General features: G+C 33.5%; 1 protein-coding gene and 1 long non-coding RNA gene across 2 annotated transcripts; one reads left to right on the forward strand and one right to left on the reverse strand.

Annotated features, from left to right (window-relative positions):
- Positions 1–4613: 4613 nt before the first annotated feature.
- Positions 4614–7187, reverse strand: LOC126880286 (uncharacterized). The gene is made up of 4 exons (XR_007696541.1): positions 6964–7187; positions 6466–6770; positions 5103–6056; positions 4614–5030 (listed from the first exon to the last, which is right to left on the reverse strand). It is a non-coding gene; the product is annotated as an uncharacterized LOC126880286 (long non-coding RNA).
- Positions 7188–15013: 7826 nt separating this feature from the next.
- LOC126880287 (uncharacterized) lies at positions 15014–18499 on the forward strand. Its single transcript, XM_050644054.1, has 2 exons — positions 15014–15417; positions 15912–18499. The coding sequence occupies exons 1-2, from the start codon at positions 15408–15410 to the stop codon at positions 18395–18397; spliced, it is 2496 nt and encodes an 831-aa protein (XP_050500011.1). The 5' UTR covers positions 15014–15407; the 3' UTR covers positions 18398–18499.
- The last annotated feature ends 9146 nt before the right edge of the window (positions 18500–27645 follow it).

Consider the following 27645-nt stretch of genomic DNA (forward strand, 5'->3'; position numbering starts at 1 on the left):
CCAAATATCTCACCTTTAGTACCATCCTTGGATTATATAAGCTTTCATCCGACACCTCATTTGTCATTCTATCTGGTTTAATGACTGAGGAGTTGTGTTTACGGACAGACGGACGTATATAATTCAACGCTTTCACATTTTTTTCAAAACTGAGTGAAAACAATATTTCTTTAGAAATCCATAAATATATTCGCTAATAATGAAACTAATTTGCAGTTGTTATAGCCAACCTTCATTAGTGGAGTAGGCATTAGAAGAAGAAGACCAATGAAGATAAAGTAGAGCCCATTGTTAGACTAAAATTTTGTTTATATAGAAAAAATTATTTAGTTGAAAATCGTAGGTATAGTATTTTTACTACAAAAACGTTATTACGTAGGTCAAAATTTTTGACGTAAGAGAACTGTCAAAACATTAGAATGTGACTTTTCATTATTGCTATGTTTATTATAAACACGGCAATAATGAAAAGTCACATTCTAATGTTTTGACAGTTCTCTTACGTCAAAAATTTTGACCTACGTAATAACGTTTTTGTAGTAAAAATACTATACATAAGGTGCGTTCGCGGGTACAGTTGACAAATTGTCGCCGACAATTTCTAACCTCATTTAATATAAATAATATCGTTAATAGATAAATAAACAAGGTATATTTACTTTTAATTAATATTAATAACTAATTATTAAATTATAATAGGTAAATATACCTTGTATATTTATCTATTAACGATATTATTTATATAATTTTAAAGTGCGCATGCGTTTTGCTGCTAATTTGTCGCCGACAGGCACCCGCGAACGCACTTATTATCTCAATGAATCCATTAAAGCTGATACATTTAGTCTTCAGAACAACAGTAATAATTATTTATGAAACTATCGATAAATTGTCAAGAGCTTCGTAAACGTTAATTGTAGAAAAGTATTCCTTATTTCGAAAAATCTATTTCAAATTTGTCCTATTTATTTTCGAGCAGTGTATCAAAAATAATGTTGAGCAGTATAACACACGCTGTTATGCGCTTGCGTCCGGCTGCAAGGTCTCGATGCGCAGTGGGAAAAATGGAACATTTTTTCATAACGTACTTCACGGCAAGTGACTATACTGATTGTTGTATAAACCTATATACTGTGACTGTGGTCTTTGGTTATAAAAAAATGCATTCTTCAATTCTTCTTCACTTCTTCTTCCAGCCAATTTTCAACTTAGCTTAGGCGTAAAGGTGGATTTTCACAGATCAATTTTCAAAGAAATTTCAGAGAATTTCATTGGCTGAAAGGTGACAGTTGGGTTTTCGTACGAAATTAAAAAGTCATCGGAAGAAGTTAAAATTATTTTAACTTTTGCACGAAATCGGATGAATTTTGACACTGTTGACTGACATTCTATCTTGAACGTCTTGAACTTGTGAAGTGTTTATGTTTTTGATATATTGAAATGGAACAACAAAATCGTAATTATAAATGGATGTTGGTCTGAAACTATTTTCTTGTGGCATTTTTGTAATTAACTATTTTTAATGAGAAATAAGCCACAATTTTAATAAAAAAAATGATTTTATTTTTTAGTAAAATTGTGGCTTATTTCCCATTAAAAACAGTTAATTATAAATGGATGTGATGGTACTTCTAACAATAACTCACATTTTTATCCTCTTCAAACAGATAATTTGACGAATCCATGATGATCCAAACAATAATAAGAATAAAATCGAAATAAAACTATCTATCTGTTCCTGTTCAATATCCAACAGCAAACATTTGTATCAAATATCAATCCATGGAATAATCTGACATATTACACAAATGTCAAAAAATTTCGGATACGACAATCAAATATAATCGTACGAAAAAAATTCGTATTTCGTGTCTTCGGATATCGGATCTGTGAAAATTAGCCTTAAGCCGGACCATAGCCACCTTTACTTAACAAGCCAGGAAGTTGAAACTTGGCAACATCTATTGGTAGACCAATTAATTATGACAGTTCTCATTTGTTTTTAAATAATTTTCACTGTATTTACAGAGAAACTGAAATATTTTATAATATTTCGTGCTCCAAATTATAAAGAACATTAAAAGGTATGTTATTAAGATGATTTTAGTTCAATATAGTATATTTTTATATAAACTTGCGTGCATATAGAAATCCGTCCACTTAAAAATTTTGTCATTTTTAATGTCTTATATTTCCTAAACCTGTTGGCAGATTTAAGTGATTTTTTAATATGTTATAGCCTAAATCTTTAACAATACCGCTGTAATAATATTGTTGCTAACCAGTTAAATTTTTATGGTGTACCGGGCATTTATAAAATACTGAAATTAAAACACAACCATAGCCACTTTACAAGCCATGAAGAGAAAAAGGCAACGTCGCAATTGATGACGTCCGTAGTCCGACTTTCGGACTACCACTTTCGAAACTACGATTTTAAAGTACAAATTCTGGTAAAATTTATAGTATTTTTTGAGTCGAACAAGAAAATATTATTAATTAGAAGTTTGTACAAAATAATATTAAAAGTAATTCCTTGTAAGTAGCGTTTATTATACAAAAAAAAGCAATAACAAGAATATAAACGGGATTCATTTTTTTCGAATCCTAAGAAAACTAATAAGTATTTTTGAAAAATTTAAACGCAGAATGAAAGATTACGTTAGGACCGAGGGCCGAAAGTCCCTGGAAACTTCTATGTTTATTTTAATAAGTTACGGGGGTGAAAAATTAAGAAAATTTAATGTGATTTTTAGTTTCAAATATGTCATTAAAAAAACATTTTATTCATTCTAAGGGACTTTCTGCCCTCGGCAATAAAGTAATCTTCCATTCTGCGTTTAAATTTTTCAAAAATACTTATTAGTTTTCTCAGGATTCGAAAAAAATGATTACATTTAAAATACAGGCGTCAAAATTTTACATTTTGTTCCTTTCCACTTAAAGTTTGTCGCACTTATTTAGAAACACCCTGAATTGATAAAGAACAAATCTAGTTGTTAAACATAAGCGAATTAATCAAAAAAACGGAATGTTAAGAAAAGCGGAGTCTATAGTTGGGTTTTAATTTCAGTATTTTATAAATGCCCGGTACACCATAAAAATTTTACTGGTTAGCAACAATATTATTACAGCGGTATTGTAAAAGAATTAGGCTATAACATACTAAAAAATCACTTAAATCTGCCAACAGATTTAGGAAATATAAGACATTAAAAATGACAAAATTTTTAAGTGGACGGATTTCTATATGCACGCAAGTTTATATAAAAGTATATTATATTGAACTAAAATCATCTTAATAACATACCTTTAAATGTTCTTTATAATTTGGAGCACGAAATATTGTAAAATATTTCAGTTTCTCTGTAAATACAGTGAAAATTATTTAAAAACAAATGAGAACTGTCAGAATTAATCGGTCTACCAATAGATGTTGCCAAATTTAAACTTCATGGCTTGTTAGGTAAAGGTGGCTATGACACAACTATTCATTCACAGTCATTTGCTTCGAGCTTCTGTCATGTGTCACATAATATTAATATATCCACGTCATATACGTTATTATTATGGGAGAGATCCAGCAAACGACGGCACTGTTGCCAGATTTACCTTTTTCCTTTTAGCGGGAATTTTAAAATTAGTCAATGCCACTTTGGTTTTAAAAGAGAGTTCTGTTAAATTTATAACCTTACTTTTACAAGTAATTAGGATTATTTTATTTACATGTAAATATTGAAACAAGTATTGTACTGTGTCATAATTTAAAACTCATGTTGCAGTATTTTGAAAAAAAAAATGAAGCTCAAAAGAAATATACTTATACAGTACAAATTATTTTTTAATGGGAATGGAAATTTATGATTTCAAAGGTGAAAATGTGTTGGGATAGTATAGATGGACACTTTTTTATTTTAGTATTAAGTGGTTACATAATTATTCAGAATATTAATAAAATTACTAGTAATTTGAATTAGTTTTAATATGTATTATAATAGTATTAATTCTCATCATGTATCTGGCTAAATAGCTAAGCGCTAAAGCCGCAAAATCAAAAAAATTGAAAAAAAACATTCTTAGCGAGGGCAAGTTAATAAATTCTATTTTCTTATTGCAGTCATTTTGTGACGGCTTAAAAGTTACATAAATGATGTCTTTAGGCTGTGCAATTTTAACTGTAGAAAAACATCTTTATGACTTGTATTTACATGATATAGGGCTTTTCACTCATTCATTTGTTTCGAGCTTCTGTCATGTGTTGTCTAATATTAATATATCTATGTCATATGTTATTGATATTGCCAATGATACAAACCAAAGAAGTATGACGTAGATATATTAATATTATGTGACACTTGACCGAAGCTCGAAACAAATGACAATCGATGAAAAGCCCTATTCAATAGGGCATTTCATTCACAGTCATTTGTTTCGAGCTTCTGTCACATAATATATCTATGTCGTACGTTATTGGTATATACCAATGATACAAACCAAAGATGTATGACATAGATACATTAATATTATGTGACTCATGACAGAAGCTCGAAACAAATGACAATCGATGAAAAGCCCTATTGGCGTCTGCATATCAGGATCCGGTAATACTATATTATTTATCTATGATCAGGATATTGCTGGGTGTACACAAGTAAACAACACTTTTTTGATTAAAAGGTTTATTTCATTAAATGAAAACTTACATGGATACAATTTAAATAAGATATTTTTCTATTTAAGGCAATATAATATAAGATATATATTTTAGTATAACTCTCCTACATTAACAAGCTTTAACACATTCAGTGGCCATGATCTATGGGTAGCATCACGACGGTTTTACGGAAGGTACTGACGACACATAAGTTATGTGAGTAGTACTGTGTAACTAAATAAATGATTTAAGTATGTGGTACCAGCCAAGTGGAGCTTGTTCGAGATGGGCACCAAACATGTTAATCTGGTCATGCACAGAGACTTATACTATAATATGTTATATCTCATATTGCTCACTATTGTAATGAGTGAGCCTGCATACACGAACTATAATATATTATTATGGTTCTGTGTATGCAGGATCACTCATTACTACTGTAGTGAACAATATGAGATGTAATATTATGAGATATACCTATTATATATTATGGTATAGCTCTCCATGAGTGCCAAGTTTTAAACTTAACTGATAACAACTAATAGATACCCTTTTATCCAAAATTTTGAATGGTCATATTGGTATTAATTTCACAACCCCTTCCTATAACAATAGGCCCATTGTTGGATGTTATTGCAGTAGTTCTACTGGAAATACTTACAAAAATTGTATGTATCTACATCACTTAGAAGTCTACCCAAAAAGCTATTAATACTCTCTAAACCATCATTAATACATCTTGTATACATAATAGGATTTTTTTCAGAATCAGATATTTTATTAAGATTTACTTACCATGCCCTATCTATGTGCCAGGCACTTAACAGTATATTAGGAGCAATACCCATTACATTTGACGAGGCATTGTAAATGAAAATGTAAAAGAGCCTGATATGAAAACATTTGACTATACATATAATACCAACACAGACGTGTATTTAAAAAAAAGTGGTGAATTAAAGTAGGTATCTTTTCTATTTGAAAATAAGAAAGCAGTACAAAATCCATTCCCAAATTCATCTTTTACTAATACTGTCATAAGTTCAAAGTCATAGGAATTGAGCCCATGAGTTCCATCGATTGCGATAAAGGATTTACCAAACTTAATTAACATTTCCTTTTGGCACAGTATTAAGGAAAATAAGACAAAAATCATAAATGTTAAATTCAGAATGAATATCCATTAGTATGCCCTGTTGTTTGTAAAATAATATTGGACATGAGTCTGTAAGCATTCAACCCAAAAATAAACACTGGTTGCATCATCATTGTACATATACCCATCTTTCAAATCAATGCCATAAGAGAGTTTAATGTTTGTGATATCTTTTCTTGTAAGTAAATCAATTCTTTTTATTTCGCCTCCTATGCTATTATGCTATCCTGAACAGTCTGAAGTTTACTAAAAAAGTAAAATATAGGTATAGGAAAATCAAACACACTATTTGAAATTGGAAACTGTAGTAAATATTCATAAGTAATATTTAAAAAGTGGTTTAGTGGTAACATTCTTGTTTTAAATTATATTGTGTATATCGACGGCGGAAAGGCAGGACCTCATAACTGAAAAATTTGTATAAAATGAGTTACTTCGGTTTTCGCTTTAGAATAAGTGTGTCAGCACCTATTAAACAGCTTTTAGAGCTGGGAAAGCCTTTTGGAAGCTTTCCGGAAACTTTCCCAGCTGTAATCGCTGTTTAATAGCTGCTGATACACTTATTCTAAAGCGAAAACTGAAGTAACTTATGTTATAAAAATTTTTCCGTTACAAAGTCCTGCCTTTCCGCCGTTGATATGCAAATTTTACTTACATTGTTGAAGAAAGTCTCAAAATAAACTTTGAAGAGATATTTATCTGATTTTGGTATTTATGTAAGTGCTCTATATCATCCTCATGCCCATAATGTGTTTTAAAATAGTTTGAATATTTTCAGATACTATTATTCAACTAGTACACCAAATAAACATTTTGCAGGATCCTTGGGATTTTAAAGCTCTTTCTCTATCTTGTTTTGTAAAATAATTTTTTGAGGATCACATACATATACATTCATAATAAGATGTTTCATGTTCTTGTACTCTTGTTCTCTTCCTGTGCCATCTTTACAGTGCAAATCTAAAAAAACATAACAGGTGATTACATGGGCAGTTATACTACTTACAGCTTACTTTGTATCTAATCTATTATCTAGTATTACTCTATTAGTATCTACCTACATAAAACTATCTTTGAAATCTAAATTTTTGATATCAACATCAACCTTAATACTTAAAAAATAAATAATAATGTGGAAGTTACAGGTACCTACCTAAAAGTTTTTGAATTGCAATTTTATCAACTGGAAAAGACTGCAACATAATGAGTTTGAGATTATGACACAGCACAATATTTATTGTTTCAATTTACATGTAAATAAAATAATAATAATAATCCTAATCACTTGTAAAAGTAAGGTTAAGATTTTTGACTTGAGAAAACAGAACTGTCAAATTTAAAACCAAACTGCTATAAAATTTTAAAATTCCCGCTAAAAGGAATCTGGCAACATTGCCGTCGTTTGCTGGACATTTAATCTCTCCCTTATTATTATATAAGGTTTGTTCCAACACGACCGAGAACCGTCACGAAACGGTAACGCTTCTGCGCAGTAAACAAAATCCGTTCCAACAAAAATATGATCGTCATCGGATCGTCCTTCCCACTGTTCCAACAAGAATTGTGATCTTTCGGTGACGGTTTCGTGATGATCATTTCAGTAATCGGGCAAATGCATAATGTGCTGGTTGGACTGACTTGCGCACTAGGATTTAATTCTTTAAAGTTTTTGAGCCTTTGATCGACTAAAAGCACACAAGCTGTCACCAACAAAAATAACAAATATATGATTACCGTCATGGGACGATAACTGGGCGATACAATTACGAACATGCGCACAACAAACGGTACAAGTAGTTTCGTGACGGTTTCTGGACCGTCCAAAAGTTCATGTTGGAACAAACCTATAAATATACCAATGCTACAAACCAGTGATATGGGAGGGAGGGGATGTAACATGAGGTGAAGTAGATGGGATCGCTTTCACGGGATAAATAAAGAAAGCAATATGGCGGAACAACTCTTTAGCAGTATATTCTGTTCTATATAAAGTATATAATTATAAAATTATATTATATTATATAAATATATATATATATATAATTAATAATTTTAATAATTAATTAACAACATACAGGGTGTCCCGGAAAATAGTGCGTTCCTTTAAGGTATGGAGAGAATACACAATTTGGAACAAAAAAGTCCTATACCATTTTTTTCTAAAGTTAACCGTTTCCAAAAAAAAGTTAACATTGTTTTCCATATACCTGTATTTTAATGTTTGGAAATTTTAATAAACTGGCAACATCGTACGCACTACGGAATAATAACAGATAATAAGAACTCGTTTGTAATTTAATTGTGATTTACAGTATTTAAAATGATCCAACCTAATAGTAGGTAATACTTATGTATTTACTATTTGTTTACTAAAATTATTTTCTTTTGAAATGTATTGAAATACCTATTGCATAATTTTAAACGAATTACACATCTTTTAACATAAAAACACATCTTTAACTGAACTAGTATTATGTATTTAGTAAGGTTTAAATGGGTTGAATGCTGAGTATTGCTGAGGGCTTTAGCTTAATTACATAGTTTTAATAGTTTACAGTGGAACTTAAATACACCAGATAATGTCTCACTACATAATTTGTTTACTTGTGAACTGAAATAACTAAGTTGTACTTACTTGAAAATAATTATTATACCGAGTAGATGTTTCAAGTAACCTTTCACAAACACCATTCATAGGTAATAACATAATAGGTAATATACTCACTATTCGAAAACATTTTCGGCATTGACACTAAACAGGATTCTTTAAAACTATCTGTTTACTATCTATCTTCTATCTATTTACATGGGACTGTCTGCTTAAATTTGCGTACCGCACATAGTTGTCAGATTTAAATTTTCATACCAAAATGTATTTTAATTTTTTGGTCATACGGTTGCATTTAGAAAAAAATGTTATAAGAGTTTTTTGTTCTACATGGTGCCTTCTACCTATATACCTTTAAGGAACGCACTATTTTCCGGGACACCCTGTATATTCCACGTATAACATAAAAAACCTGCCCGCCGCCATATTGCCTTTCCCAAAAGTGTCAAATCAAGTGGTCCCATTTAGTAAACACGAGAGCATCTCTTATGTCATATCCCTCTCTCCCACATACGAGGCGTTAATAACCGCTATGAATTCCAAGATTTTATTGGTTAGAACTACCCACGTGATATCTGTGTTCGTATTGGTCAAATGATTAAGAATGACAGAGCGGGATATTTAAATACCAATATTGTATGCAAAGTGTCGTTTCAAGAAAACAAGTCTGCTGACCGAGGATAACGGATAAATATTTCTTGTTTATCTTACAATTGACAATTTTTGTGATAGAAATAAAAGTGTGGTAGAAAATCAATATTGAAAAACAGTATTGATTAAAAAAACACTATTTATTCGTTTCTACTAGTCGTCTTTCTAGACTGTACCTAGTCTAATAAAATATTTCTTTTATCTCATAAAAAATATAAACAATTATTGTATAGTAAGTTCAGTTGTTCAATACAAACACAGCAGCACTAGAATAGATCTTATAAATTAAATTATAAATGCATGAAAATTAAAAACAGATAATTTCGAGATTTCAAAATTTTAGATGTTTCACGATAACGCTTTGGTTAAATATGAAAAACAGCGCTCCATGCCGCTTGTATCGGAACTAATGCAAGCGGGAATTTCAAAATGTAATTTTGGTGGGAAGAAAATGTTAGGTTAAAATATGCAAATTATTTTTAATTTCAAATATACAAAATACCATTTGGGAAAAAATAAGACATGACAACGTATTTTTATTTATTTATTTAATACCAGCAAAACCACTTTGTATATACTTTTTTACAAATCGTATCTTTACAAATGAAATTATTAATAGTTATCTTCCAAATACTTCTACAAAAGGGTATGTATCTCAAATGATTGAAACATGTGTGCATCTCTACTTGTTGAAGTACTTTCAACTAAAACAAAAAATTAATATAATTGATTTGATAATAACCATATTCATTTCACGTAAAATAATTTGTATTAATTATATATTTTCTGCAGGGGTTACTTACTTGGTGTTACATTCGTTTGCTTCCCTACATCACTAACTATGTTACTTGTTCTCTAATAACAAATACTTGTTGAACTCACCATGCAAATGTAAGCTAGGAATTTGATCTTCCTAGGGATCTTCAAATCACATTCGTTTTGTTTCAAAAACTGTATTTGAAACCATTTTATCTAAATCAGGATTTTTTATTATAGCTAACAATCAGATAAACATTTTTACTGACATAAAGATAAAAGATAAAGGCATACTGACAATGATGACAATTGACAAATTATAATGACACTCAGACTCAGTGATATAGAAGAAATCTTCACTCCAGGTGCATGGCGACATCTCAAAAAACGTATCATTACTAAAAATGACATTTAGTTTAGTATGACCTTGAGATACATGCGTGAAACATCTAAAGAGAGTTAAGTGATCTGTGATGACAATCGATGAAAAGCCCTATAGACTCCGGTTTTCTTAACATTCTGTTTTTTTTTTATTAATTCGCTTATGTTTAACAACTAGATTTGTTCTTTATCAATTCAGGGTGTTTCTAAATAAGTGCGACAAACTTTAAGAGGAAAGGAATTGAGGCAAAGGCAAAATTTTGACGCCTGTATTTTTAATGTAATCATTTTTTTTTTCGAATTCTGAGAAAACTAATAAGTATTTTTGAAAAATTTAAACGCAGAATAAAAGATTACTTTATATTGAGACTTAGGAATAATATCTACCAAATGTGATGCATTCCATTCGTTCATTATTATGTACCGCAACTAACACATACTTTCTACTATTTCTACTCTACATGAAAGAATGTTGGTGCACACACGTAGATCTCCAAATGGGAATACAGTACCGTCATGGCTAACAGAATCAGGACTTGTCTTAATGAAAAGGTTCGATCGGAAAAACAAGTACCAACCTATCATAGAAGAAGTAGAGGTTATAGAGGCAAATCCTGATTACTCCTTTGTTAAACTGAAAGACGGACGGGAGACCACTGTGTCTAATCGTCATCTGGCTCCAATTGGACGAGGTGAAGGAGAAACACTAGATATACCAGGTCAAGAATCAGTATTACTAGAGGATCCACTTGAATCGCATTCAAGTATCAATGATTCCTCATCCAATGATACAACTACACAAAACATACCGCCCCAGTCAGATACGACTATATCTCCCTCTCCACCGAATTTATATTACCTCTTAAAGTACAACCAATGTGCTCTCAGCGAAGCTCATTACCTCCTTCAGAAGCGCCTAGGAGATCTGAAAGAGTTCGTCATTCACCACGGTATTTGGAAGACTATAGTGTGGGAGAATGATGTGATATTTACTTCGCAACCTCCTTGGTACTGCATTGGCTGCACTCTGAATATTTTTATTAGTATAAAGACTACTTTATTCTGTCAGTGTTTAACATTAGTCAGTGTCACTGCCAAGTTTATTCTCTTGTTAATATTGTCGAATTAGGTACAATTTTATGTTGATTAAAACCTTACATCACAGGTTTTACTTAATCATTCCACATACATACTTGTCTACAGTCCGTCTAATTTACTTACCTTGCACGTCATTATTTACGTTAGAGATCTAAGTTGACATTGTTGCCCAATTACAGAAAATTCTTGAATTCATTTTAAATCAAATGCATCACATAATTTTTGCGGAAGTGATTTATACAGCAAAACAAATTAATATTCAATGTAAATAAATAAAAACTTTAGAAAAGAAAACAAGAATTAAGTTATAATCTTACGTTAAAGTACAAATAAAAACAGTAAATATAATGAAATAAATACTTATAATAAAGAATATAAACAAATATGAAGTGTCATCACCGCAACTGTCAAATAAATGTTACCAATTTATGCCAAAATATCACCTTCGTTCGATAATAGTTACAGTGTATTCCGAACAAAGGTGCTTTATAAAAACGCTCTATAATCCATTTATATAAATTAAATTAAACATATTTGTGTATTTCTTTAAGTTAACATTAATAGAAATCTTTAAATATTATTTCTACGCGTAATAAAATATGTCTAGTGGCTGTAATGCCAGTGTACTCGACTAAAGTGATTCTAAAAAAGAACACACCTACCGCCTAAATATTTCGTGTTGGTATCATGTGACGTCACGGGCTATGACGAGGATGACTTGCAACACTAAAAGTGAATTAGATGGAGTATATATACTTGCAGAGGCGGTCAAACGAAATGTATAAATAATTGGCATTTACTGAGACTATTCATTTAGACCAGTGCATTTATCACTAGGAACACCGGAATAAATAGATTTTTAAATACACCACCTAGAGACTTGCTAGTTTTGCATTATTGTGTTTAGGATGATGTCAGGAAAAAAGTCTACAATAGAAAAATGGGTGGAAATGTCTAATTAATAATTGCTTTTTAAAGTTCTCAACATGCATTAAAAAGTACTTAAACATGTCAAAATAAGCATATTAAGGGCCAATTTTTGTTACTCGCGAGGTTTTTGAGGTCGCTGAACATGACTACGCTATCAGAACCTACCCCCGGAGCACCTGGTGCCCAGGCCCAAGTAGCAATTTGTCGACGCGACAACGTTATCTACCGCGTGGCAACGTTTTCTTACAACGTTGTTATTGCCTAGAAGACGACCCTATTATGCACTGATTTGGTGGACGATTTTTGAGTTGTCTTGACGTTGCCTAGGCAACCTCCTGTTTAAGCAACATCGTTTCGTACGCGTTGCATAAGACAACTGAAGCGACTATAAAAAGCACCTGCGCGTGCAATGGTTGCTCAAGGAGTCAGACTAGTTATGTTTTTTTACCTATATTTTAACACCTGTATGGTGAATGCGAAAACCAAAAAGTAAACTGTTTTGACATCGTATTCGGTATTTAAATTTATATAAATACATAAAAGACTTATTACCTGATGTGAAATTTATAAACACATCTCAGATTACCGTCAAATATGGATATTTCACCTTTAAAAACACACGCGCACCTTTTTTTATGACATTTTTGACAAAAAATATGCAAATTTAAAAAATCCGATTTTAATATAAAAGTCAAAATTTATGTTAAAGATGTTCTGTATAAATTTAATGTATTTATGGTGCTTTTAAAGATATCAGAAAATGCCTGCATTTTTTATATTCTGTGTTTTCATTTTCTTTACATCTCAAAAATCTCAAGTAAAACCAAAATGGCGCATTAAACAATATTACCAATATTACTAAAAAATACCTTATCACCAACCTTAGACGGATAAGACAACTTAGAAGTCCAATCGCCAACCAAACCGGCTGCGCCGACTATCAAAACCATTTTAGAACGCACCCTCTTATTGGGTGACAGAGGTCATGTGACCAGTGTCCAAAGTGTATCATTCTCATTAACAGCGTTGCCACATTTAGTAGATTTCTACTTTTTTGGTAGATTTTTGATATTTTTTTAAAAATTCTATAGTTTATTTTTTAACCAGGAGGAGTAAACTTAAAAGGCAGATTCACGCCTAAGAAAGTCACTAGAATAATAACCAAATACATCTTCTTTTTTGGTTGATCATGTCGGCCCTCAACGGTCATCCATAAATATTATATTATATTAATACGTCGCTAAAGAGTTCTAAAAAGACTGCTTTTTATATAAAAGCAGACTAACAATCTAAAAATTAAAGAAATAACACAGATAACACAAAAAATCGCCGGTATAACTTAACTAACCTATCAAATTCCACTAGTGTCAAAATTTGATAAATGTCATTGCATAGAGTTATATATTAGCATAGAGAGAGTGTCATTCAGAGCGAAGTGACGACACCATCTTTTTTATTTGGATTAGTGCTGTTTCACTCTTACGCATAGTAAAGCTGCTACAGTTGTCCTCCTCTTCCGTGCCTATATTCACACTGAATGTCATCATAGATTTTCGATACAATGTGTTAGAAAGAGATGCAGCAAACCAGTCCATGAGATCTTGTCGTCAGGAAGCGCGGAAGGTAGGCTCCCTCCTATGTTAATATATACCTCTATGTGTCATTGGTGTCAAAATTTTATAACAGTGGAGTAAACTTGCCTGCAGTTGGACCAATTACAAACAAGCATTACAGCGCGGTAAATTTGAATCACTCCTCTTGGTTAAAAACAACCCATTAGTAGGCAATATTTTTTAGTAGATTTTTGGTATATTTCAACAGAATTTAATCCATTTTTTCGAATCATGAGGAAACTATAATAAGTATTTTTGAAAAATTTAAACGCAGAATGAAAGACTGCATTATTTAGAAAAACCAAAACGTTTCTTTTGAACGAGATATTTGGAATTAAAAGTCACACTAAATTTTTTTCTTTTTTTCACCCCTGTAACTTATTAAAATAAACATTATATAAGTTTTTAGGGACTTTCGGTCCTCGGTAATAACGTAATCTTTCTTTGTGCGTTAAAATTTTTTAAAAATACTTATTAGTTTTCTAACGCCCGGTTTCATAATCAACTTAAAGTGAACATTAACTAAAGTTCACTTTAACGTTGACATTTACCCATATGAATTGCATTGACAAGGGTACCAACTTAAAACTTAAAGTCCACTTTAACTGATTATGAAACCGGGCGTAAGAATTCGCAAAATATGAAAACATTTAAAATACATTGAACATTTTAACAGACGACATTTTGCGCCTATCCCCTTAAGTTAGCTGTTGTTTTTATTATAAAAAATCCCAAATATATCCCAAAAATCCTTAAGTATATTTTAGTTTTTGATTTAGTAGATTTTAGCTAAAAAATGGTAATTACCAGTTGGTGGTTTGGAATAATTAGGTTTCCAATTTTGTGGAATTCCTCTTGGGACATTTAGGACGGATGTGCATAGGTTTGTTCCAACACGACCGAGAACCGTCACGAAACGATAACGCTTCTGCGCAGTAAACAAAATCCGTTCCAACAAAAATATGATCGTCATCGGATCGTCCTTCCCACTGTTCCAACAAGAATTGTGATCTTTCGGTGACGGTTTCGTGATGATCATTTCAGTAATCGGGCAAATGCATAATTTGCTGGTTGGACTGACTTGCGCACTAGGATTTAATTCTTTAAAGTTTTTGAGCCTTTGATCGACTAAAAGCACACAAGCTGTCACCAACAAAAATGACAAATATATCGTCACTTGAATGCAGAACTATCCTAACTCAAAAAAAATTTTTTTTTCGTTTATTCCTTATAAAGGTAATACATATCGTATATTTTCATGCAGAACAATCTTAAGTTCATAACTTTAAATTTACTAATAGAAATTCTATATAGAACATCATAATCCTAACTAGCAAATCATTATTTTATCAATGCAGAATAATCCTAAGTAAATACAAATACAGTTAGGATTGTTCTGCATTTTCAATAACAATGCGCGCCAACATTATTTTTGTTATCTTCTATTTACATAGGATAATTCAACGGCTATCGGTTAGTCATTTCCATCGTCTTGTTGGATATTCACGTTTGTTCTTTTGCCAAATAGAGTTGCAGTGAGTGTGAATTTTAACAACAATAATGAAACGAGGTAAGTTTTAATAATAAATATGCTTTATTAGTAGTTTTTTATCTATTAAGTGAATCTAATTTTTATCTAATAAGTGAATTAATAAAACTGTGAATCTTGTTTTTAAGATGCTTTTGGTAGAAAGTAGGTACGCATTAAAGGGCTGTGTTTTTATTCTGCCACGTGCTATAAATTGTATATAACTATTAGGCACGTGTTGAATTTCACAATATTTTATGATATATTTGAGAAAATATCGCAGAATTACTAACCACACATACATATTTCGTTATTAAATAATATATAATTCTTTATATTGAACAATGCGTTGCTACAGACGGCAGTTTGGGGATACATTATTATTGGGACAAAAATTGTAAATTTGAACAAGTGAAATAAGGTTTAACGTACGTCCTGGTTTCTGAGTATTTTAATTTGTATCAATTAATTTTAAATGTCTGCAATTAATATGTTCTTGTTATGCTGACTGTAAGCTCATTGTAAATTTGTTGCAGGTGCGTTAATGGTAAAAATGGCCATGTCTATGAATCCAACACAACATGAGAATTCTGGAGAATCAAGTAATGATACGGCAGGTAGTCCCATATCTATAGCTACGGTAGAAAGCCCTTCCACATTGTATACTAACCAGCAGTACTACGGAGATCTAGGTGAATTAAGATGTCTACACTCTCCCGTACACCAAGAACAACAGTATTGCCAGCTCGAGACACCGATAGAACAGCAGTTTTCCCAACATTATAATCAATATTACGACTTACCAATACCTACCTCCATAAGCCTACTAGTACCTGAAGCAGAGCAGTATCGCCAATCTCCGAATAATTGTTTGGGTTATTGTTCACCTCTAGATAACGTCATAGATCTTCAAACATCCATCGAACAACCACGGTTGCAGCAACGTGATGAAGCTAAAGATTCCCATAATCCTACACCTAGCGTTGTAAATTTTGCAACACGTGTCCTTCAAGAGCAGGTCCTTCAGCACCAAGATGATATTACGCGTCCATCCACATCTACCGGTAAGCTTTTACCGACCATCTCACATCAAACTGATGAAAATAGTGACCCATATGCTACAGATGGAAGCTCAGATGTTGATTTTAATCCAAATGATTTTGATTTAGACCAGCAGGATGCCCTAGTGTCTGAGGAAAAAATACCAGATATCACCAAGTCTCGTAAGCGAAAAAGAAACCCAGATAATTGGAGGAGAAATAGAATAAAGAAATTACGAAACTCCGGCAAGGCCTATGTAAATTGGAAGTCTAAACAGGTTTCAGAAAGGATTATGAAACCGCCATGTCCCACAACATGCAGACTTAAATGTCAAACGAAATTTCAGGAAAAACATCGCGTCCAGATTTTTCAAGATTTTTGGAAATTGGGAGATATTAATTATCAGAGAGAATTTGTTTTGCGGAACTTAACTGTGAAGCCTACAAAACACCCCAGAAAAAAGAAGGATGCAGTTGAGCTTCCAGAAGGTGATACTTGTGAAAGTCGTAGAAAGCTGTCGTATTTTTATACTTTTCCACAAGAGAATTGTCCAGTCAACACAATCAAGGTATGTCAAACATTTTTCTTAAATACCCTGGGAATAAGTCATCAAATCGTCAAAACAGTAGTTAAAAAAACTCATCATTCAAATTCAATATCGCCACAAGCAGATTTACGAGGTAAAGTACAATGTAATTCTCGATTGCCAAAACATTTTAAGGATTCAGTACGACATCATATTAAGTCATTTGCTTTGATTGAAAGCCATTATTGCAGAAAAAATAGCACTAAAAAATATTTGCCACCTGACCTCAATATCAGCAAAATGTACCGTTTATATAAAACATATTGCAGTGATAACAATATAAATACCATAGCTTCTTATGCTATATATAGAGAGGTATTTAACAATGAATTTAATTTGGGTTTTTTCATTCCCAAAAAAGACCAGTGCGATTTTTGCAACAAATTGTCTAATTCTTCTCCGTCAGAAAAGGAAGAACTTCGTTCTGCAATGGAAGCTCATCTTAAAAACAAGGACTTATCTAGAGCAAATAAAGAACTAGATAAAGAGAGGGCTAAAACTGATAATTCGTTTTGCATGGCTATATACGACTTACAAAAAACATTGTTATGTCCTAAAGCTGAAGTATCTCTCCTCTACTATAGACGTAAGCTTGCATGTTACAATCTGACTGTGTACGATGCTGCTAACAAACAGGGATACTGCTACATGTGGCCAGAATCGCTAGCATGTAGGGGTGCTTGTGAAATCGGTAGTTGCATATTAAGTTTCATTGACGAAATGGTACGAAATGGAATTAAGGAATTCAGTTTCTATAGTGACAACTGCACTGGACAAAATCGCAATCGATTTATATATTGTCTGTACATGTATTGTGCCGCCAAATATGGTGTTAAAATTACTCACAGTTTTCTAGAAAAGGGACATACACAAAATGAGTGCGACTCCGTACATGGGGTTATCGAAAGAGCTGCAAAAAAAATCCCTATATTTAGTCCACAGCAGTGGTACACATTAGCAAGGACTGCGTGTAAAGTGCGACCTTATAAAATTAAAGAAATGGCTCAGGCGGACTTTTACGATTTAAAGGACCTGTTAGCCAAAACTACAAAAAATTGGGATAAAACTGAACTTGGTTGCAAAGTCATATTTAATAATTTGAAAGTTATTATGGTTGACCCAAAATGCCCAAACCAACTTAACGTTAAATATAGTTTTGAAGAAGATTTTATAAAAATTAATACTCTGGAATTGAAAAGGAGCCACCAAAAGTTAGACTCATTAGAGACCTATCAACTTAGAATGTTAAGAAGCTCACCAGTTCCAATTCCTGCCGCGAAATATAAAGACTTATTATTTTTGTGTGAAAACAAGGTTATACCTACGGAATACCATAACTTTTTCACTAATCTTCAAGCTAGTAACATTCCCGAACAGGAAACTGACGAAGATTAATTTAATATGTTAGTTTAATAATTTGACCATTTCATAGTATTCTTTGGTATTTTGATTTTGAGTTGTAAATCTTTAATAAAAATTAAAAAGTTTTAAATTTTACCGATTTTGTTTTTATTTGTATCCTATGTTAATCTTAAATTTATTCTAAGCTTGAAATGTATTAATGCAGAAGTAGCTTATGTACCAAACATCGCACTTACAATAGTTCTGCAGTAGAATTTATAAGTCAGTAGTATCCTAAGTCACACTTTTTATAAAAAAATTATCATTAATCCGTCTCATTCCTAATAACACATTTAAAAGGTTCCTAATATACTATACTGAGATAATTTCACCATTTAACCAAATACTGTTTAAATTATGACACATTGAAACATTAAAATCGCTCTCCTGTAAAATATCTTAAATGTGAGTTAAGCTAGTTCTGCATTCAGGTGACGATATGATTACCGTCATGGGACGATATAACTGGGCGACACAATTACGAACATGCGCACAACAAACGGTACAAGTAGTTTCGTGACGGTTTCTGGACCGTCCAAAAGTTCATGTTGGAACAAACCTCATATCACTGTATTACTGTCAATTTACATGGCCTAAAAAGAATCTACTGATTTTGTGAAAACAAAACTACTGAAAGAGTAAAAACTGACCTGGCAACCCTGTCTACGAAAGCTGATACAAAGATTAAGGGCCGGTATTTCAATAGCTACTTAAGCTTTTGCTTAGCTAAGCCTGTGTCAAAAGTTAAGGAGAAGCTTAAGCTGAGTGCCGTATTTCCATCATTTCCTTAACTAAACTGATGCTCAACTGTAAAGTTAATTGGTTTGGTACCTCTGAATACGTCAAAATGCCAGAACTAACTTCTGAAGTAAAAACCACTACTGTTGACATTTAATTTTATCTTGTCATCATGTTAATTTTGTGTGCATGGTACATGTGTTGTTAGTTTATTGTCGATATTTTCTCTGGTTATATTTTTATTATTATTTTGCATAAGCAATAGATCCGTCTTTGTAATTTTGTTTATTGCATTTCCTAAATGTCAAATTGGAATGTAAGTTTATTTTTGTAAAATAAATATACCTACCAAGCATTGTAGAAATAAATAATTTTCATGTGCCTACACCTTCCAAAAGTAGTTAGAATTCTATTAATCGTTATTACGATTAATAAATTAATAAATTATTATTTAATAATCTAATAATAACGTTATTATTCAAAAGTTGGTTTTCAAAATAACTCTATAATTGATAATCTATAGAAATAACCTCAAAAAACAGAAAACAAATTTTAAGCAAAGGCTTAAACCAACTCCCGCGCGAGCTTAAAATTATTTGGTTTAAGCCTAGGCTTAAGCCTCAAATTGAAGTGGAAATACGGGCATCTAAGCTTAAGCAAAGGCTTAAAGTAAGCTTTGGCTTAAGTGAGGTTGGAAATACCGGCCCTAAGGGCCGGTATTTCAACAGCTACTTAAGCTTTTGCTTAGCTAAGCCTCTGTCAAAAGTTAAGGAGAAGCTTAAGCTGGGTGCTGTATTTCCATCATTTCCTTAACTAAACTCGTCCTCAACTGTCAAGTTAATTGGTTTGGTACCTCTGAATTAGTCAAAATGCCAGATCTGACTGTTCTGCTGAGGTAAAAACCAAAACGTCAAACTGATAGTTATGAATTTAATCTGTTCTCAAAAAAATTAACTTTTTTAATAATAAAAGTGTGTTAGTATATAAAAAAATTAGTGAATTTGACGAAGAAAATCGTGGCTTTAAACTGACGAACTAACGTGCTAAATATAAACTAATTTAACTAGTTTATTTGTGCTTATAAGTGACGAACAAAAAAAAAACAAGAACAACAGTGTAAAGTGCTAAACAACAGTACAGAAAGGGGCTCTTGGCCCACGAAAGAGCCTTCCAGACACCGGATGACGACTAAGCTAAGTACCTTAGATGATTTTATAGACAATAATATTTTTGAAAGCTTGCCTGAATTGACAGATGACGAATTAGCTAATGATTTAGAAAATTCAAAATTAAATAAGACAAATAAAGTAAATTCAAATCATACCAATAAACTAAAAACAAAATTAGGTCCATCAGACAATTTAAAAATAATAAATAATTCACAAACAAATAAAAAGAAAATAGATATTGCAAACATTGAATTCCTAAATGAAGCTAATTCTACATATTCTGTAGGTAGCATAGTAACAGTAGTTACTGATTCCATGTCTAGTAATAGTAATATATCCACATATATTTCCCATAATAATTCTAGCGAGGGTGAAATAAGTGAAAGGGAAGATGAAATCAGTGAAAATAGTACAAATATAAGCAACGTACAAAAAGAGAAAAGAAAAAGACTCAATTCCTTAGGAAGCGGCTCAGACAAAGGAGAAATTAAACGTGCCAAAGAAATGGACACATACCACAAAGAACTAGTTCGATCATTGGACACATTAACTGAACAGATGAAAAAAATGGAGGCGGAAAATAAGCGCCTAATGAATCAAATCCATCAAATGCAAGAAGAAAACAAGTTCCAAATGGCCAAACTAGAAGAGAAAATAACCGGCAAAGATCAAGAAATACAGAAACTAACTCAAAAGCTACTTGAGATGATAGACAAACATGCGGAAAAGGAAAAGCTGATATCAAAATCGAACGAAAAACCAACGCAAGCTGAAAAACAAACGCAGAAGAAAACGACGGTAGAAGAACCAACAAATATGCATGAAAAGGGAAGACGTAAAACTTCTGCTAATAGTCCAAATAAAGAAAACTTGATTGAAATGGAAAACAACAATGCTGAATGGACAACCCAGCAGCACCAGAAGAAAAAACAAAACAAAAAAAGCAAAATAACAGAAAAAAATGTCACAGAAGAAGAACCGAAAAATATTAGCGCTGCTGAAAAGCAGACATTAATAATACAAAAGAGAAATGAAGAAGCATGCGTAGCCAGAGGCATGCTAAGAAAGAAATATGAACAAGAGAAAGATCAACACACTGAAATAGAAATGGAGACTGAAAACGAAAATGAAAAAGAAAAATCGAAAAACAGTATTCCCAAACTACCAGAGCAAAAACAAAATACCGTAACAACAACAGAAAAAGAACAGCCAACGAAGGCTGCACCCAGACCACCGGCGATTATCCTCAAATCGATAGGAAAAAGGCAAGAGATATTACAAAAAGCCGCAGAAAGGGGAATCGGATCCGCTAATAAATTCGCTAAATCTGGAAGGTCAATCGTGATCCAGACAAATAATAGAGAAGGGTACCTAGCAATGATCAAGATACTTGAAGAACAAAATACAAAGAACCCTGAAAGCCCTATTGAATACATCGCTTATCCAATAGATTCAGAACGCACCACAAGATTAGTAATCAGAGGATTACATGAAACAACAGAAACAAGCAATATACAAAAAGAACTTAACAAAAACGGAATCATGGCGACTAAAGTAACAAATATGATCTCCAAGAAGGAAGACAAGAAAAAATTGCCACTTTTCTTAGTTACAATAAACGAAGAAGATAAAGAAAAAATGAAAAGCTTGACAACTCTCTGTTACATGAAAATATATATCGAAGAAGAAATAAGAAAAAATACAGAAGTTATGCAGTGCTATAACTGCCAAGGATTCTACCATGGATCCAAAGCCTGTCACTGTGGAACTAAATGCGTTAAGTGTGGCGGATCACACATTAGCAGCGAATGCACAAAGGACAGGAACACCGAACCAAAGTGCGCAAACTGTGGCGAAGCCCACACAGCTAATTACAGAGGATGCTCCAAAGCACCAAAACGAAAAACATACACCGCACAGGCACAAACAAGAAACAGAACAGAAGAACACACACCTACAGACAGAAGTACCAACAAAAGCTACGCACAAATAACAAAGACGACAGATGAATCTAAACAAAACAACGAAACGGCAAATCTCATGGCAATTGTAAATGAACAGATGAAAAACTTCATGTTCATGTTCGAGAGGATGACCAATGTAGTGAGTGCTATGGGCAATATTGGTGTAAACAGAACTAACTAATCGGTTGGGCGATCTGCGTATAGGGTCATGGAATCCAAATGGGCTAAAACAGAAAATTAACACCTTGGACGAGTTTTCCAACAGACTCGAACTAGACATCATAGCCTTACAAGAAACTAAGATAACGGAAAAAACAAAAACAAAATTTCCAAGTTATGATGTCTATAGAAATGACTACACAGCCACATCAGGAGGCACGGCGATCTTGGTGAAAAAAGGAATCAAACACCAAGTAATTCCTACACCAGACGGACTCATCACTATGGAAGCCACCATAGTGAGGATCAAGACAGGAAAAGATATGCTGAAAATTGTTTCAGCATATGTTAGACCAAATGATCCAATCTTCAAGGAAGACTTAAATGTCATATTAGACACAGTAGAGCCCTCTATCATTATAGGAGATCTGAACGCAAGATCTCCGAACTGGTTCGATAGAACCACAAACCGCAACGGGAGAATATTGTGTGGCTATCTCGAAGAACGACCAAACACGATGGTGGCGGGACCCATAGAACCCACATGCTTCCATGGTGGAAACAGACTTCCCACATTCCTAGACATAGCAATTCTACAAAATGTGGGTCAACAATACTAAATATATTCAATGAATGAGGGTGACTCAGATCACAACCCAATTGTACTGACCCTGGGAGCAGTAGAAACAAACAACTGGCAAACCTATAAGAAAAAACGAACAAATTGGCCAAACTACAAAAGAATAGTAAGTGAAACTATTGGTGCATTACCAACAATAAATACAAAAGAGGAACTAGAGGAATGCGTTAAACATCTAGAAAAAACGATACAAAACGCTATCGAGGCCAGCACCACAGAAGAAAAAACTCCAACAACAAAAGGAAGATTCAGGGAAATCAGCAATGAGCTGAAAGAATTGATAAACGAGAAAAACAGGAAAAGAAGAAGAGCCAACAGAACACGAAACCCAGAGGACAAAAGAATTGCTAATGAACTGAATAGAGAAGTCAAAAAACAATTAGACGATCATCGAAATGAAAACTGGGACAACTATATCCAGCAACTAAACCCAAATAAATCCGCGTTCTGGAAGCTATCTAAAATACTAAGAAAAGATAAAAAACCAATCCCTCCTTTACACGGTGAAAATGGAATTGTGTACACAGAAGAAGACAAAGCGGAAGTAATGAAAAACACGCTAGAAAGAGAATGTAGGGAAAACTATCATCCCGATGAAGATCTAGACTTCACAGAAGAAGTCGAACGAAGATGTAGAATTCTAAAAAGAAGAAAGGGCATTATAGGTATTACACACACCTCCCCTGAAGAGGTCAGACAGCTGATCAAGCGTACTAATGCTAAAAAAGCTCCAGGACCGGACAAGATTACAAACAGAGCTCTGAAAAATCTGCCAGGAAAAGCAATAGTGTACATAACAAATTTAATAAACAACATCTTAAGACTAAGACATTTTCCTGACAAATGGAAAGAGGCTCACGTAATCATGATTGAAAAACCAGGAAAAAATGGTACATTTCCACAGAATTATCGACCGATAAGCTTATTATCAGCATTAAGCAAAATCGCAGAGCGGGTCATATTAGTTAGGCTAAAAGAAGAATCTGAAGCAATCGGAACAATACCTGAAGCACAGTTCGGATTCAGATCCGAGCACTCGTGTGAACTTCAAGTGCTGAGGTTAACAGAATATATCACGAAAGGGTTCAACGAAAAGAAATATACAGCGGCCGCCTTTCTAGACGTCAGTAAAGCATTTGACAGGGTCTGGCACGACGGCCTGCTGTATAAAATGAACCAATATGGTTATAGTGAGGCGATGACGTGTCTTCTCTCGTCATACCTAGCCAACAGGAGGTTCAGAGTTCGGATAGGGCCAACCCTGTCCGAAGTTGGGACCATGGAGGCTGGTGTGCCACAGGGGGCAGTGTTGTCGCCATATCTATATACCATATATACGGCAGACACCCCAACTGAACCCAGATCGTTGCTAAGTCTATACGCAGATGATACAGCGATAGCTTTTAGCAGTACCCACCCAGATTTTGCAACAAGACATCTACAAAGAGCTCTTGACGAACTACAAGAATGGTGTGTGCAGTGGAAAATAGCTGTCAATCCTGACAAAACACAGGCCGTTATGTACCAAAAAAGAAGAGGCAGACCAAATGAGGTACTATCCCTATTTGATACCCAAATTGAATGGTCAAATCAAGCCAAATACCTAGGCGTAATGTTGGACAAAAGGCTGACCTTTACAGAACACGTAAAACAAACGGTCAACAAAGCTAAAGCCCTTAGGAGTTAACTGTCATCGCTAATAGGTCGAAAGAGTAAACTGAGATTTAAGACAAAGATTAGGATGGCAAATTGTATAATTTTGCCAACACTAACATACGCCTCAGCCGCATGGGGGCACACGTGTAAAACCAACAAGAAAAAAATACAAACCATCCAAAACCACATGATCAGGGAAGCTCTGAATATACCTACATATGTCCCATTAAGATATGTATTTGGACATACGCAACAAAAGAAAGTCCTGAGAATGATAGACGAAAGAGCACATGAAATATTTAACAATATCAGAAACCATCCTAGCAGATTATTAAGAGAATTGACTAACTACGACGAAAACCAAAGAACGGTACATAGACGGCCTAGACAGCAGTTAGCTGCATATAGAGGAAACCCTTAAGAATGAAAAATTGAGATAACCACAGAATATCGAAATACAAATGTCGCCCTTCAGGCACTAAGTACCCTTCAGGTAGGTCAAATGGACCATAGCCGCGGAATGTGAGCATCCAGGTCACGTACCGACAGACGTGGGCTTGATGGCCACACCTTTCGGACGCTCAGCCGTCGAGGAGAACAAAATTTATTTTGCCAATTCGCCGGCTGAGTGACCGAGCACACACGGTCTGGACAGCAAGACACCGATTTAGATTGGTGCCTTGATGTCCGGAACACATTTTTTTAGGACTCAAGTCCAAAGTAAAGTAAAAAATTAACTTAGTCATTAATAGGGAGAAAAGCTCTTCTAGCTACCCCTAAAACCAGGTGGCTTAACCACATGAAGTAATACAAAGGGTGTCCCATTACCCAGGGCATCCAAAGTAACATTAAGATCAACGCCTCCCCATTCGGTATGTCCTTCGATGGGGAGGGGTGGAGGTATAGCTTGGGGGTCAGATAGGTACCACTCCATTACGGGGTGTGACCGGTTTGATCTTCGGACATGTGGGTTCCACTTTTCCATTGGAACACACATGTTCCCCGGGGCTGGGGTTGATACGAGCATGTGTGTGTGTGTGTGAGGTAAAAACCACTACTGTTGACATTTAATTTTATCTTGTCATCTGTGACAGTCTTATTTTTACTTCACTTAATTTTGTGTACAGACATGGTAAATGTGTTGTTAGTATAGTGTGTACATATTGTATATTTTCTCTGGTTATATTTTTTATTGGTATTCTGCATAAACAATAGATCCGTCTTTGTAATTTTGTTTATTGGATTTATATTCCTTAAAATGTCAAATTGGAATGTAAGTTTACTTTTGTAAAAAAGTTGGATTTATAGTTTGACGTAGCGTAGACGTAGACGCAACGTAGACGTAAGAAACGGACTGGAGACGGAAGAAAATATTATGTCAATTTATAGATCGACGTAGCGGAATTTTTGCGCATGAGTAGAAAGAGTAAACAATGACTTAATTCTAATTAATTCAACAACATAGCCTATAAATTATACGAACAGTAAACAAACTTTGTGTTTATTTATTTATACTTATACTATTATTTATTATAATATTTATCTGTTTGGTGTGTTACATGGATTAGGAAATAAACGAAAGTATGCTCTTTGGTGCCGCATGCCGTGGGATTTCCAACTATTTTGTTCCATTTCCTGGTCTTTAAATGTTTATTGGATTTACCTATCGTATCGTATAATATGTGTGGATAACCACGAATTAGGCTAATAACAACTCATATTTATCTGAAATATTGAAATGACTCTATGATATATTTTTATTAAATTAATAACTTAACATCCATTGTATTAACAAATAATTAACAAAATTCGAATATGTTGACAATCAACTTTTTACACAACACAAGGAATGAGGGGGCGGGGCGGGTCCACTTTGAGTGACAGAACAAAATTCTGCCTTATGATTGGCCAGACGGAAGAAACGCACTGTAAAAGATGAAAGTTGGTCATCTCTTATGTTACGTTACGTTTCTCTTACGTTCCGTCAGGCGCTTGCGTTCATCTATAAACACGAGTACACAAAATTCGGTGTTGATCTTTTCCAGTGCGTCTCCGTTGCGTCTACGTCTACGCTACGTCAAACTATAAATCCAATTAAATATACCAAAACCAAGCATTGTAGAAATAAATAATTTTCATGTGCCTACACCTTCCAAGTGGAGTAAGAATTATATTTTAATAATCGTTAATAATCCAATAATAACGTTATTACGCAAAAGTTGGTTTTCAAAATAACTCTAATAGAATTATTAATCTATAGAAATAACCTCAAAAAACAGAAAACAAATTTTAAGCAAAGGCTTAAACCAACTCTCGCGCTGGCTTAAAATTATTTGGATTAAGCCTATGCTTAAGCCTCAAATTGAAGTGGAAATACAGGCATCGAGGCTTAAGCTCAGGCTTAAAGTAAGCTTTGGCTTAAGTGCGGTTGGAAATACCGGCCCTAAGGTTATCAAATCTCAAATCTACTGATAAAACAATGGAATGGAAACCAGCTATTAAAAAAAAACAAATAAACAGGTTGTTAAATAAATCGAAAATTTCCATCAAAATAAAATATATAATAATAAGAAAAAATAAGGTTATAAAGTAAATTATTTTTCTCCTCTGGAAGTTGCGGCAAACGTGTCACACCTCTAGAACAACACAAGGGTCGTGACGTGACAGATAACTACTCAACTACCGAGTCGGCCAGGGCGTAAATTAGTTTAGCATTATAACATTTTTAAGTCGTTGCGATTGTTGAAAAAACTGAACCACACTGAACTGTGATATGTAGTTGTCACAATCATTGTGATACAATGGTAATAAATTAGTTGCCCGTATAACTATAAGGTTGTAACATCGTAATGTCAGTCGGGGTAGGGGACGTTGCCCGAAACAACTGAAAATGCTCTCAGGCAACGTTGTATACAG

The sequence above is a fragment of the Diabrotica virgifera genome, chromosome 2, assembly GCF_917563875.1.
Source record: "Diabrotica virgifera virgifera chromosome 2, PGI_DIABVI_V3a".
In the NCBI taxonomy this organism is placed as follows: domain Eukaryota; kingdom Metazoa; phylum Arthropoda; class Insecta; order Coleoptera; family Chrysomelidae; genus Diabrotica; species Diabrotica virgifera.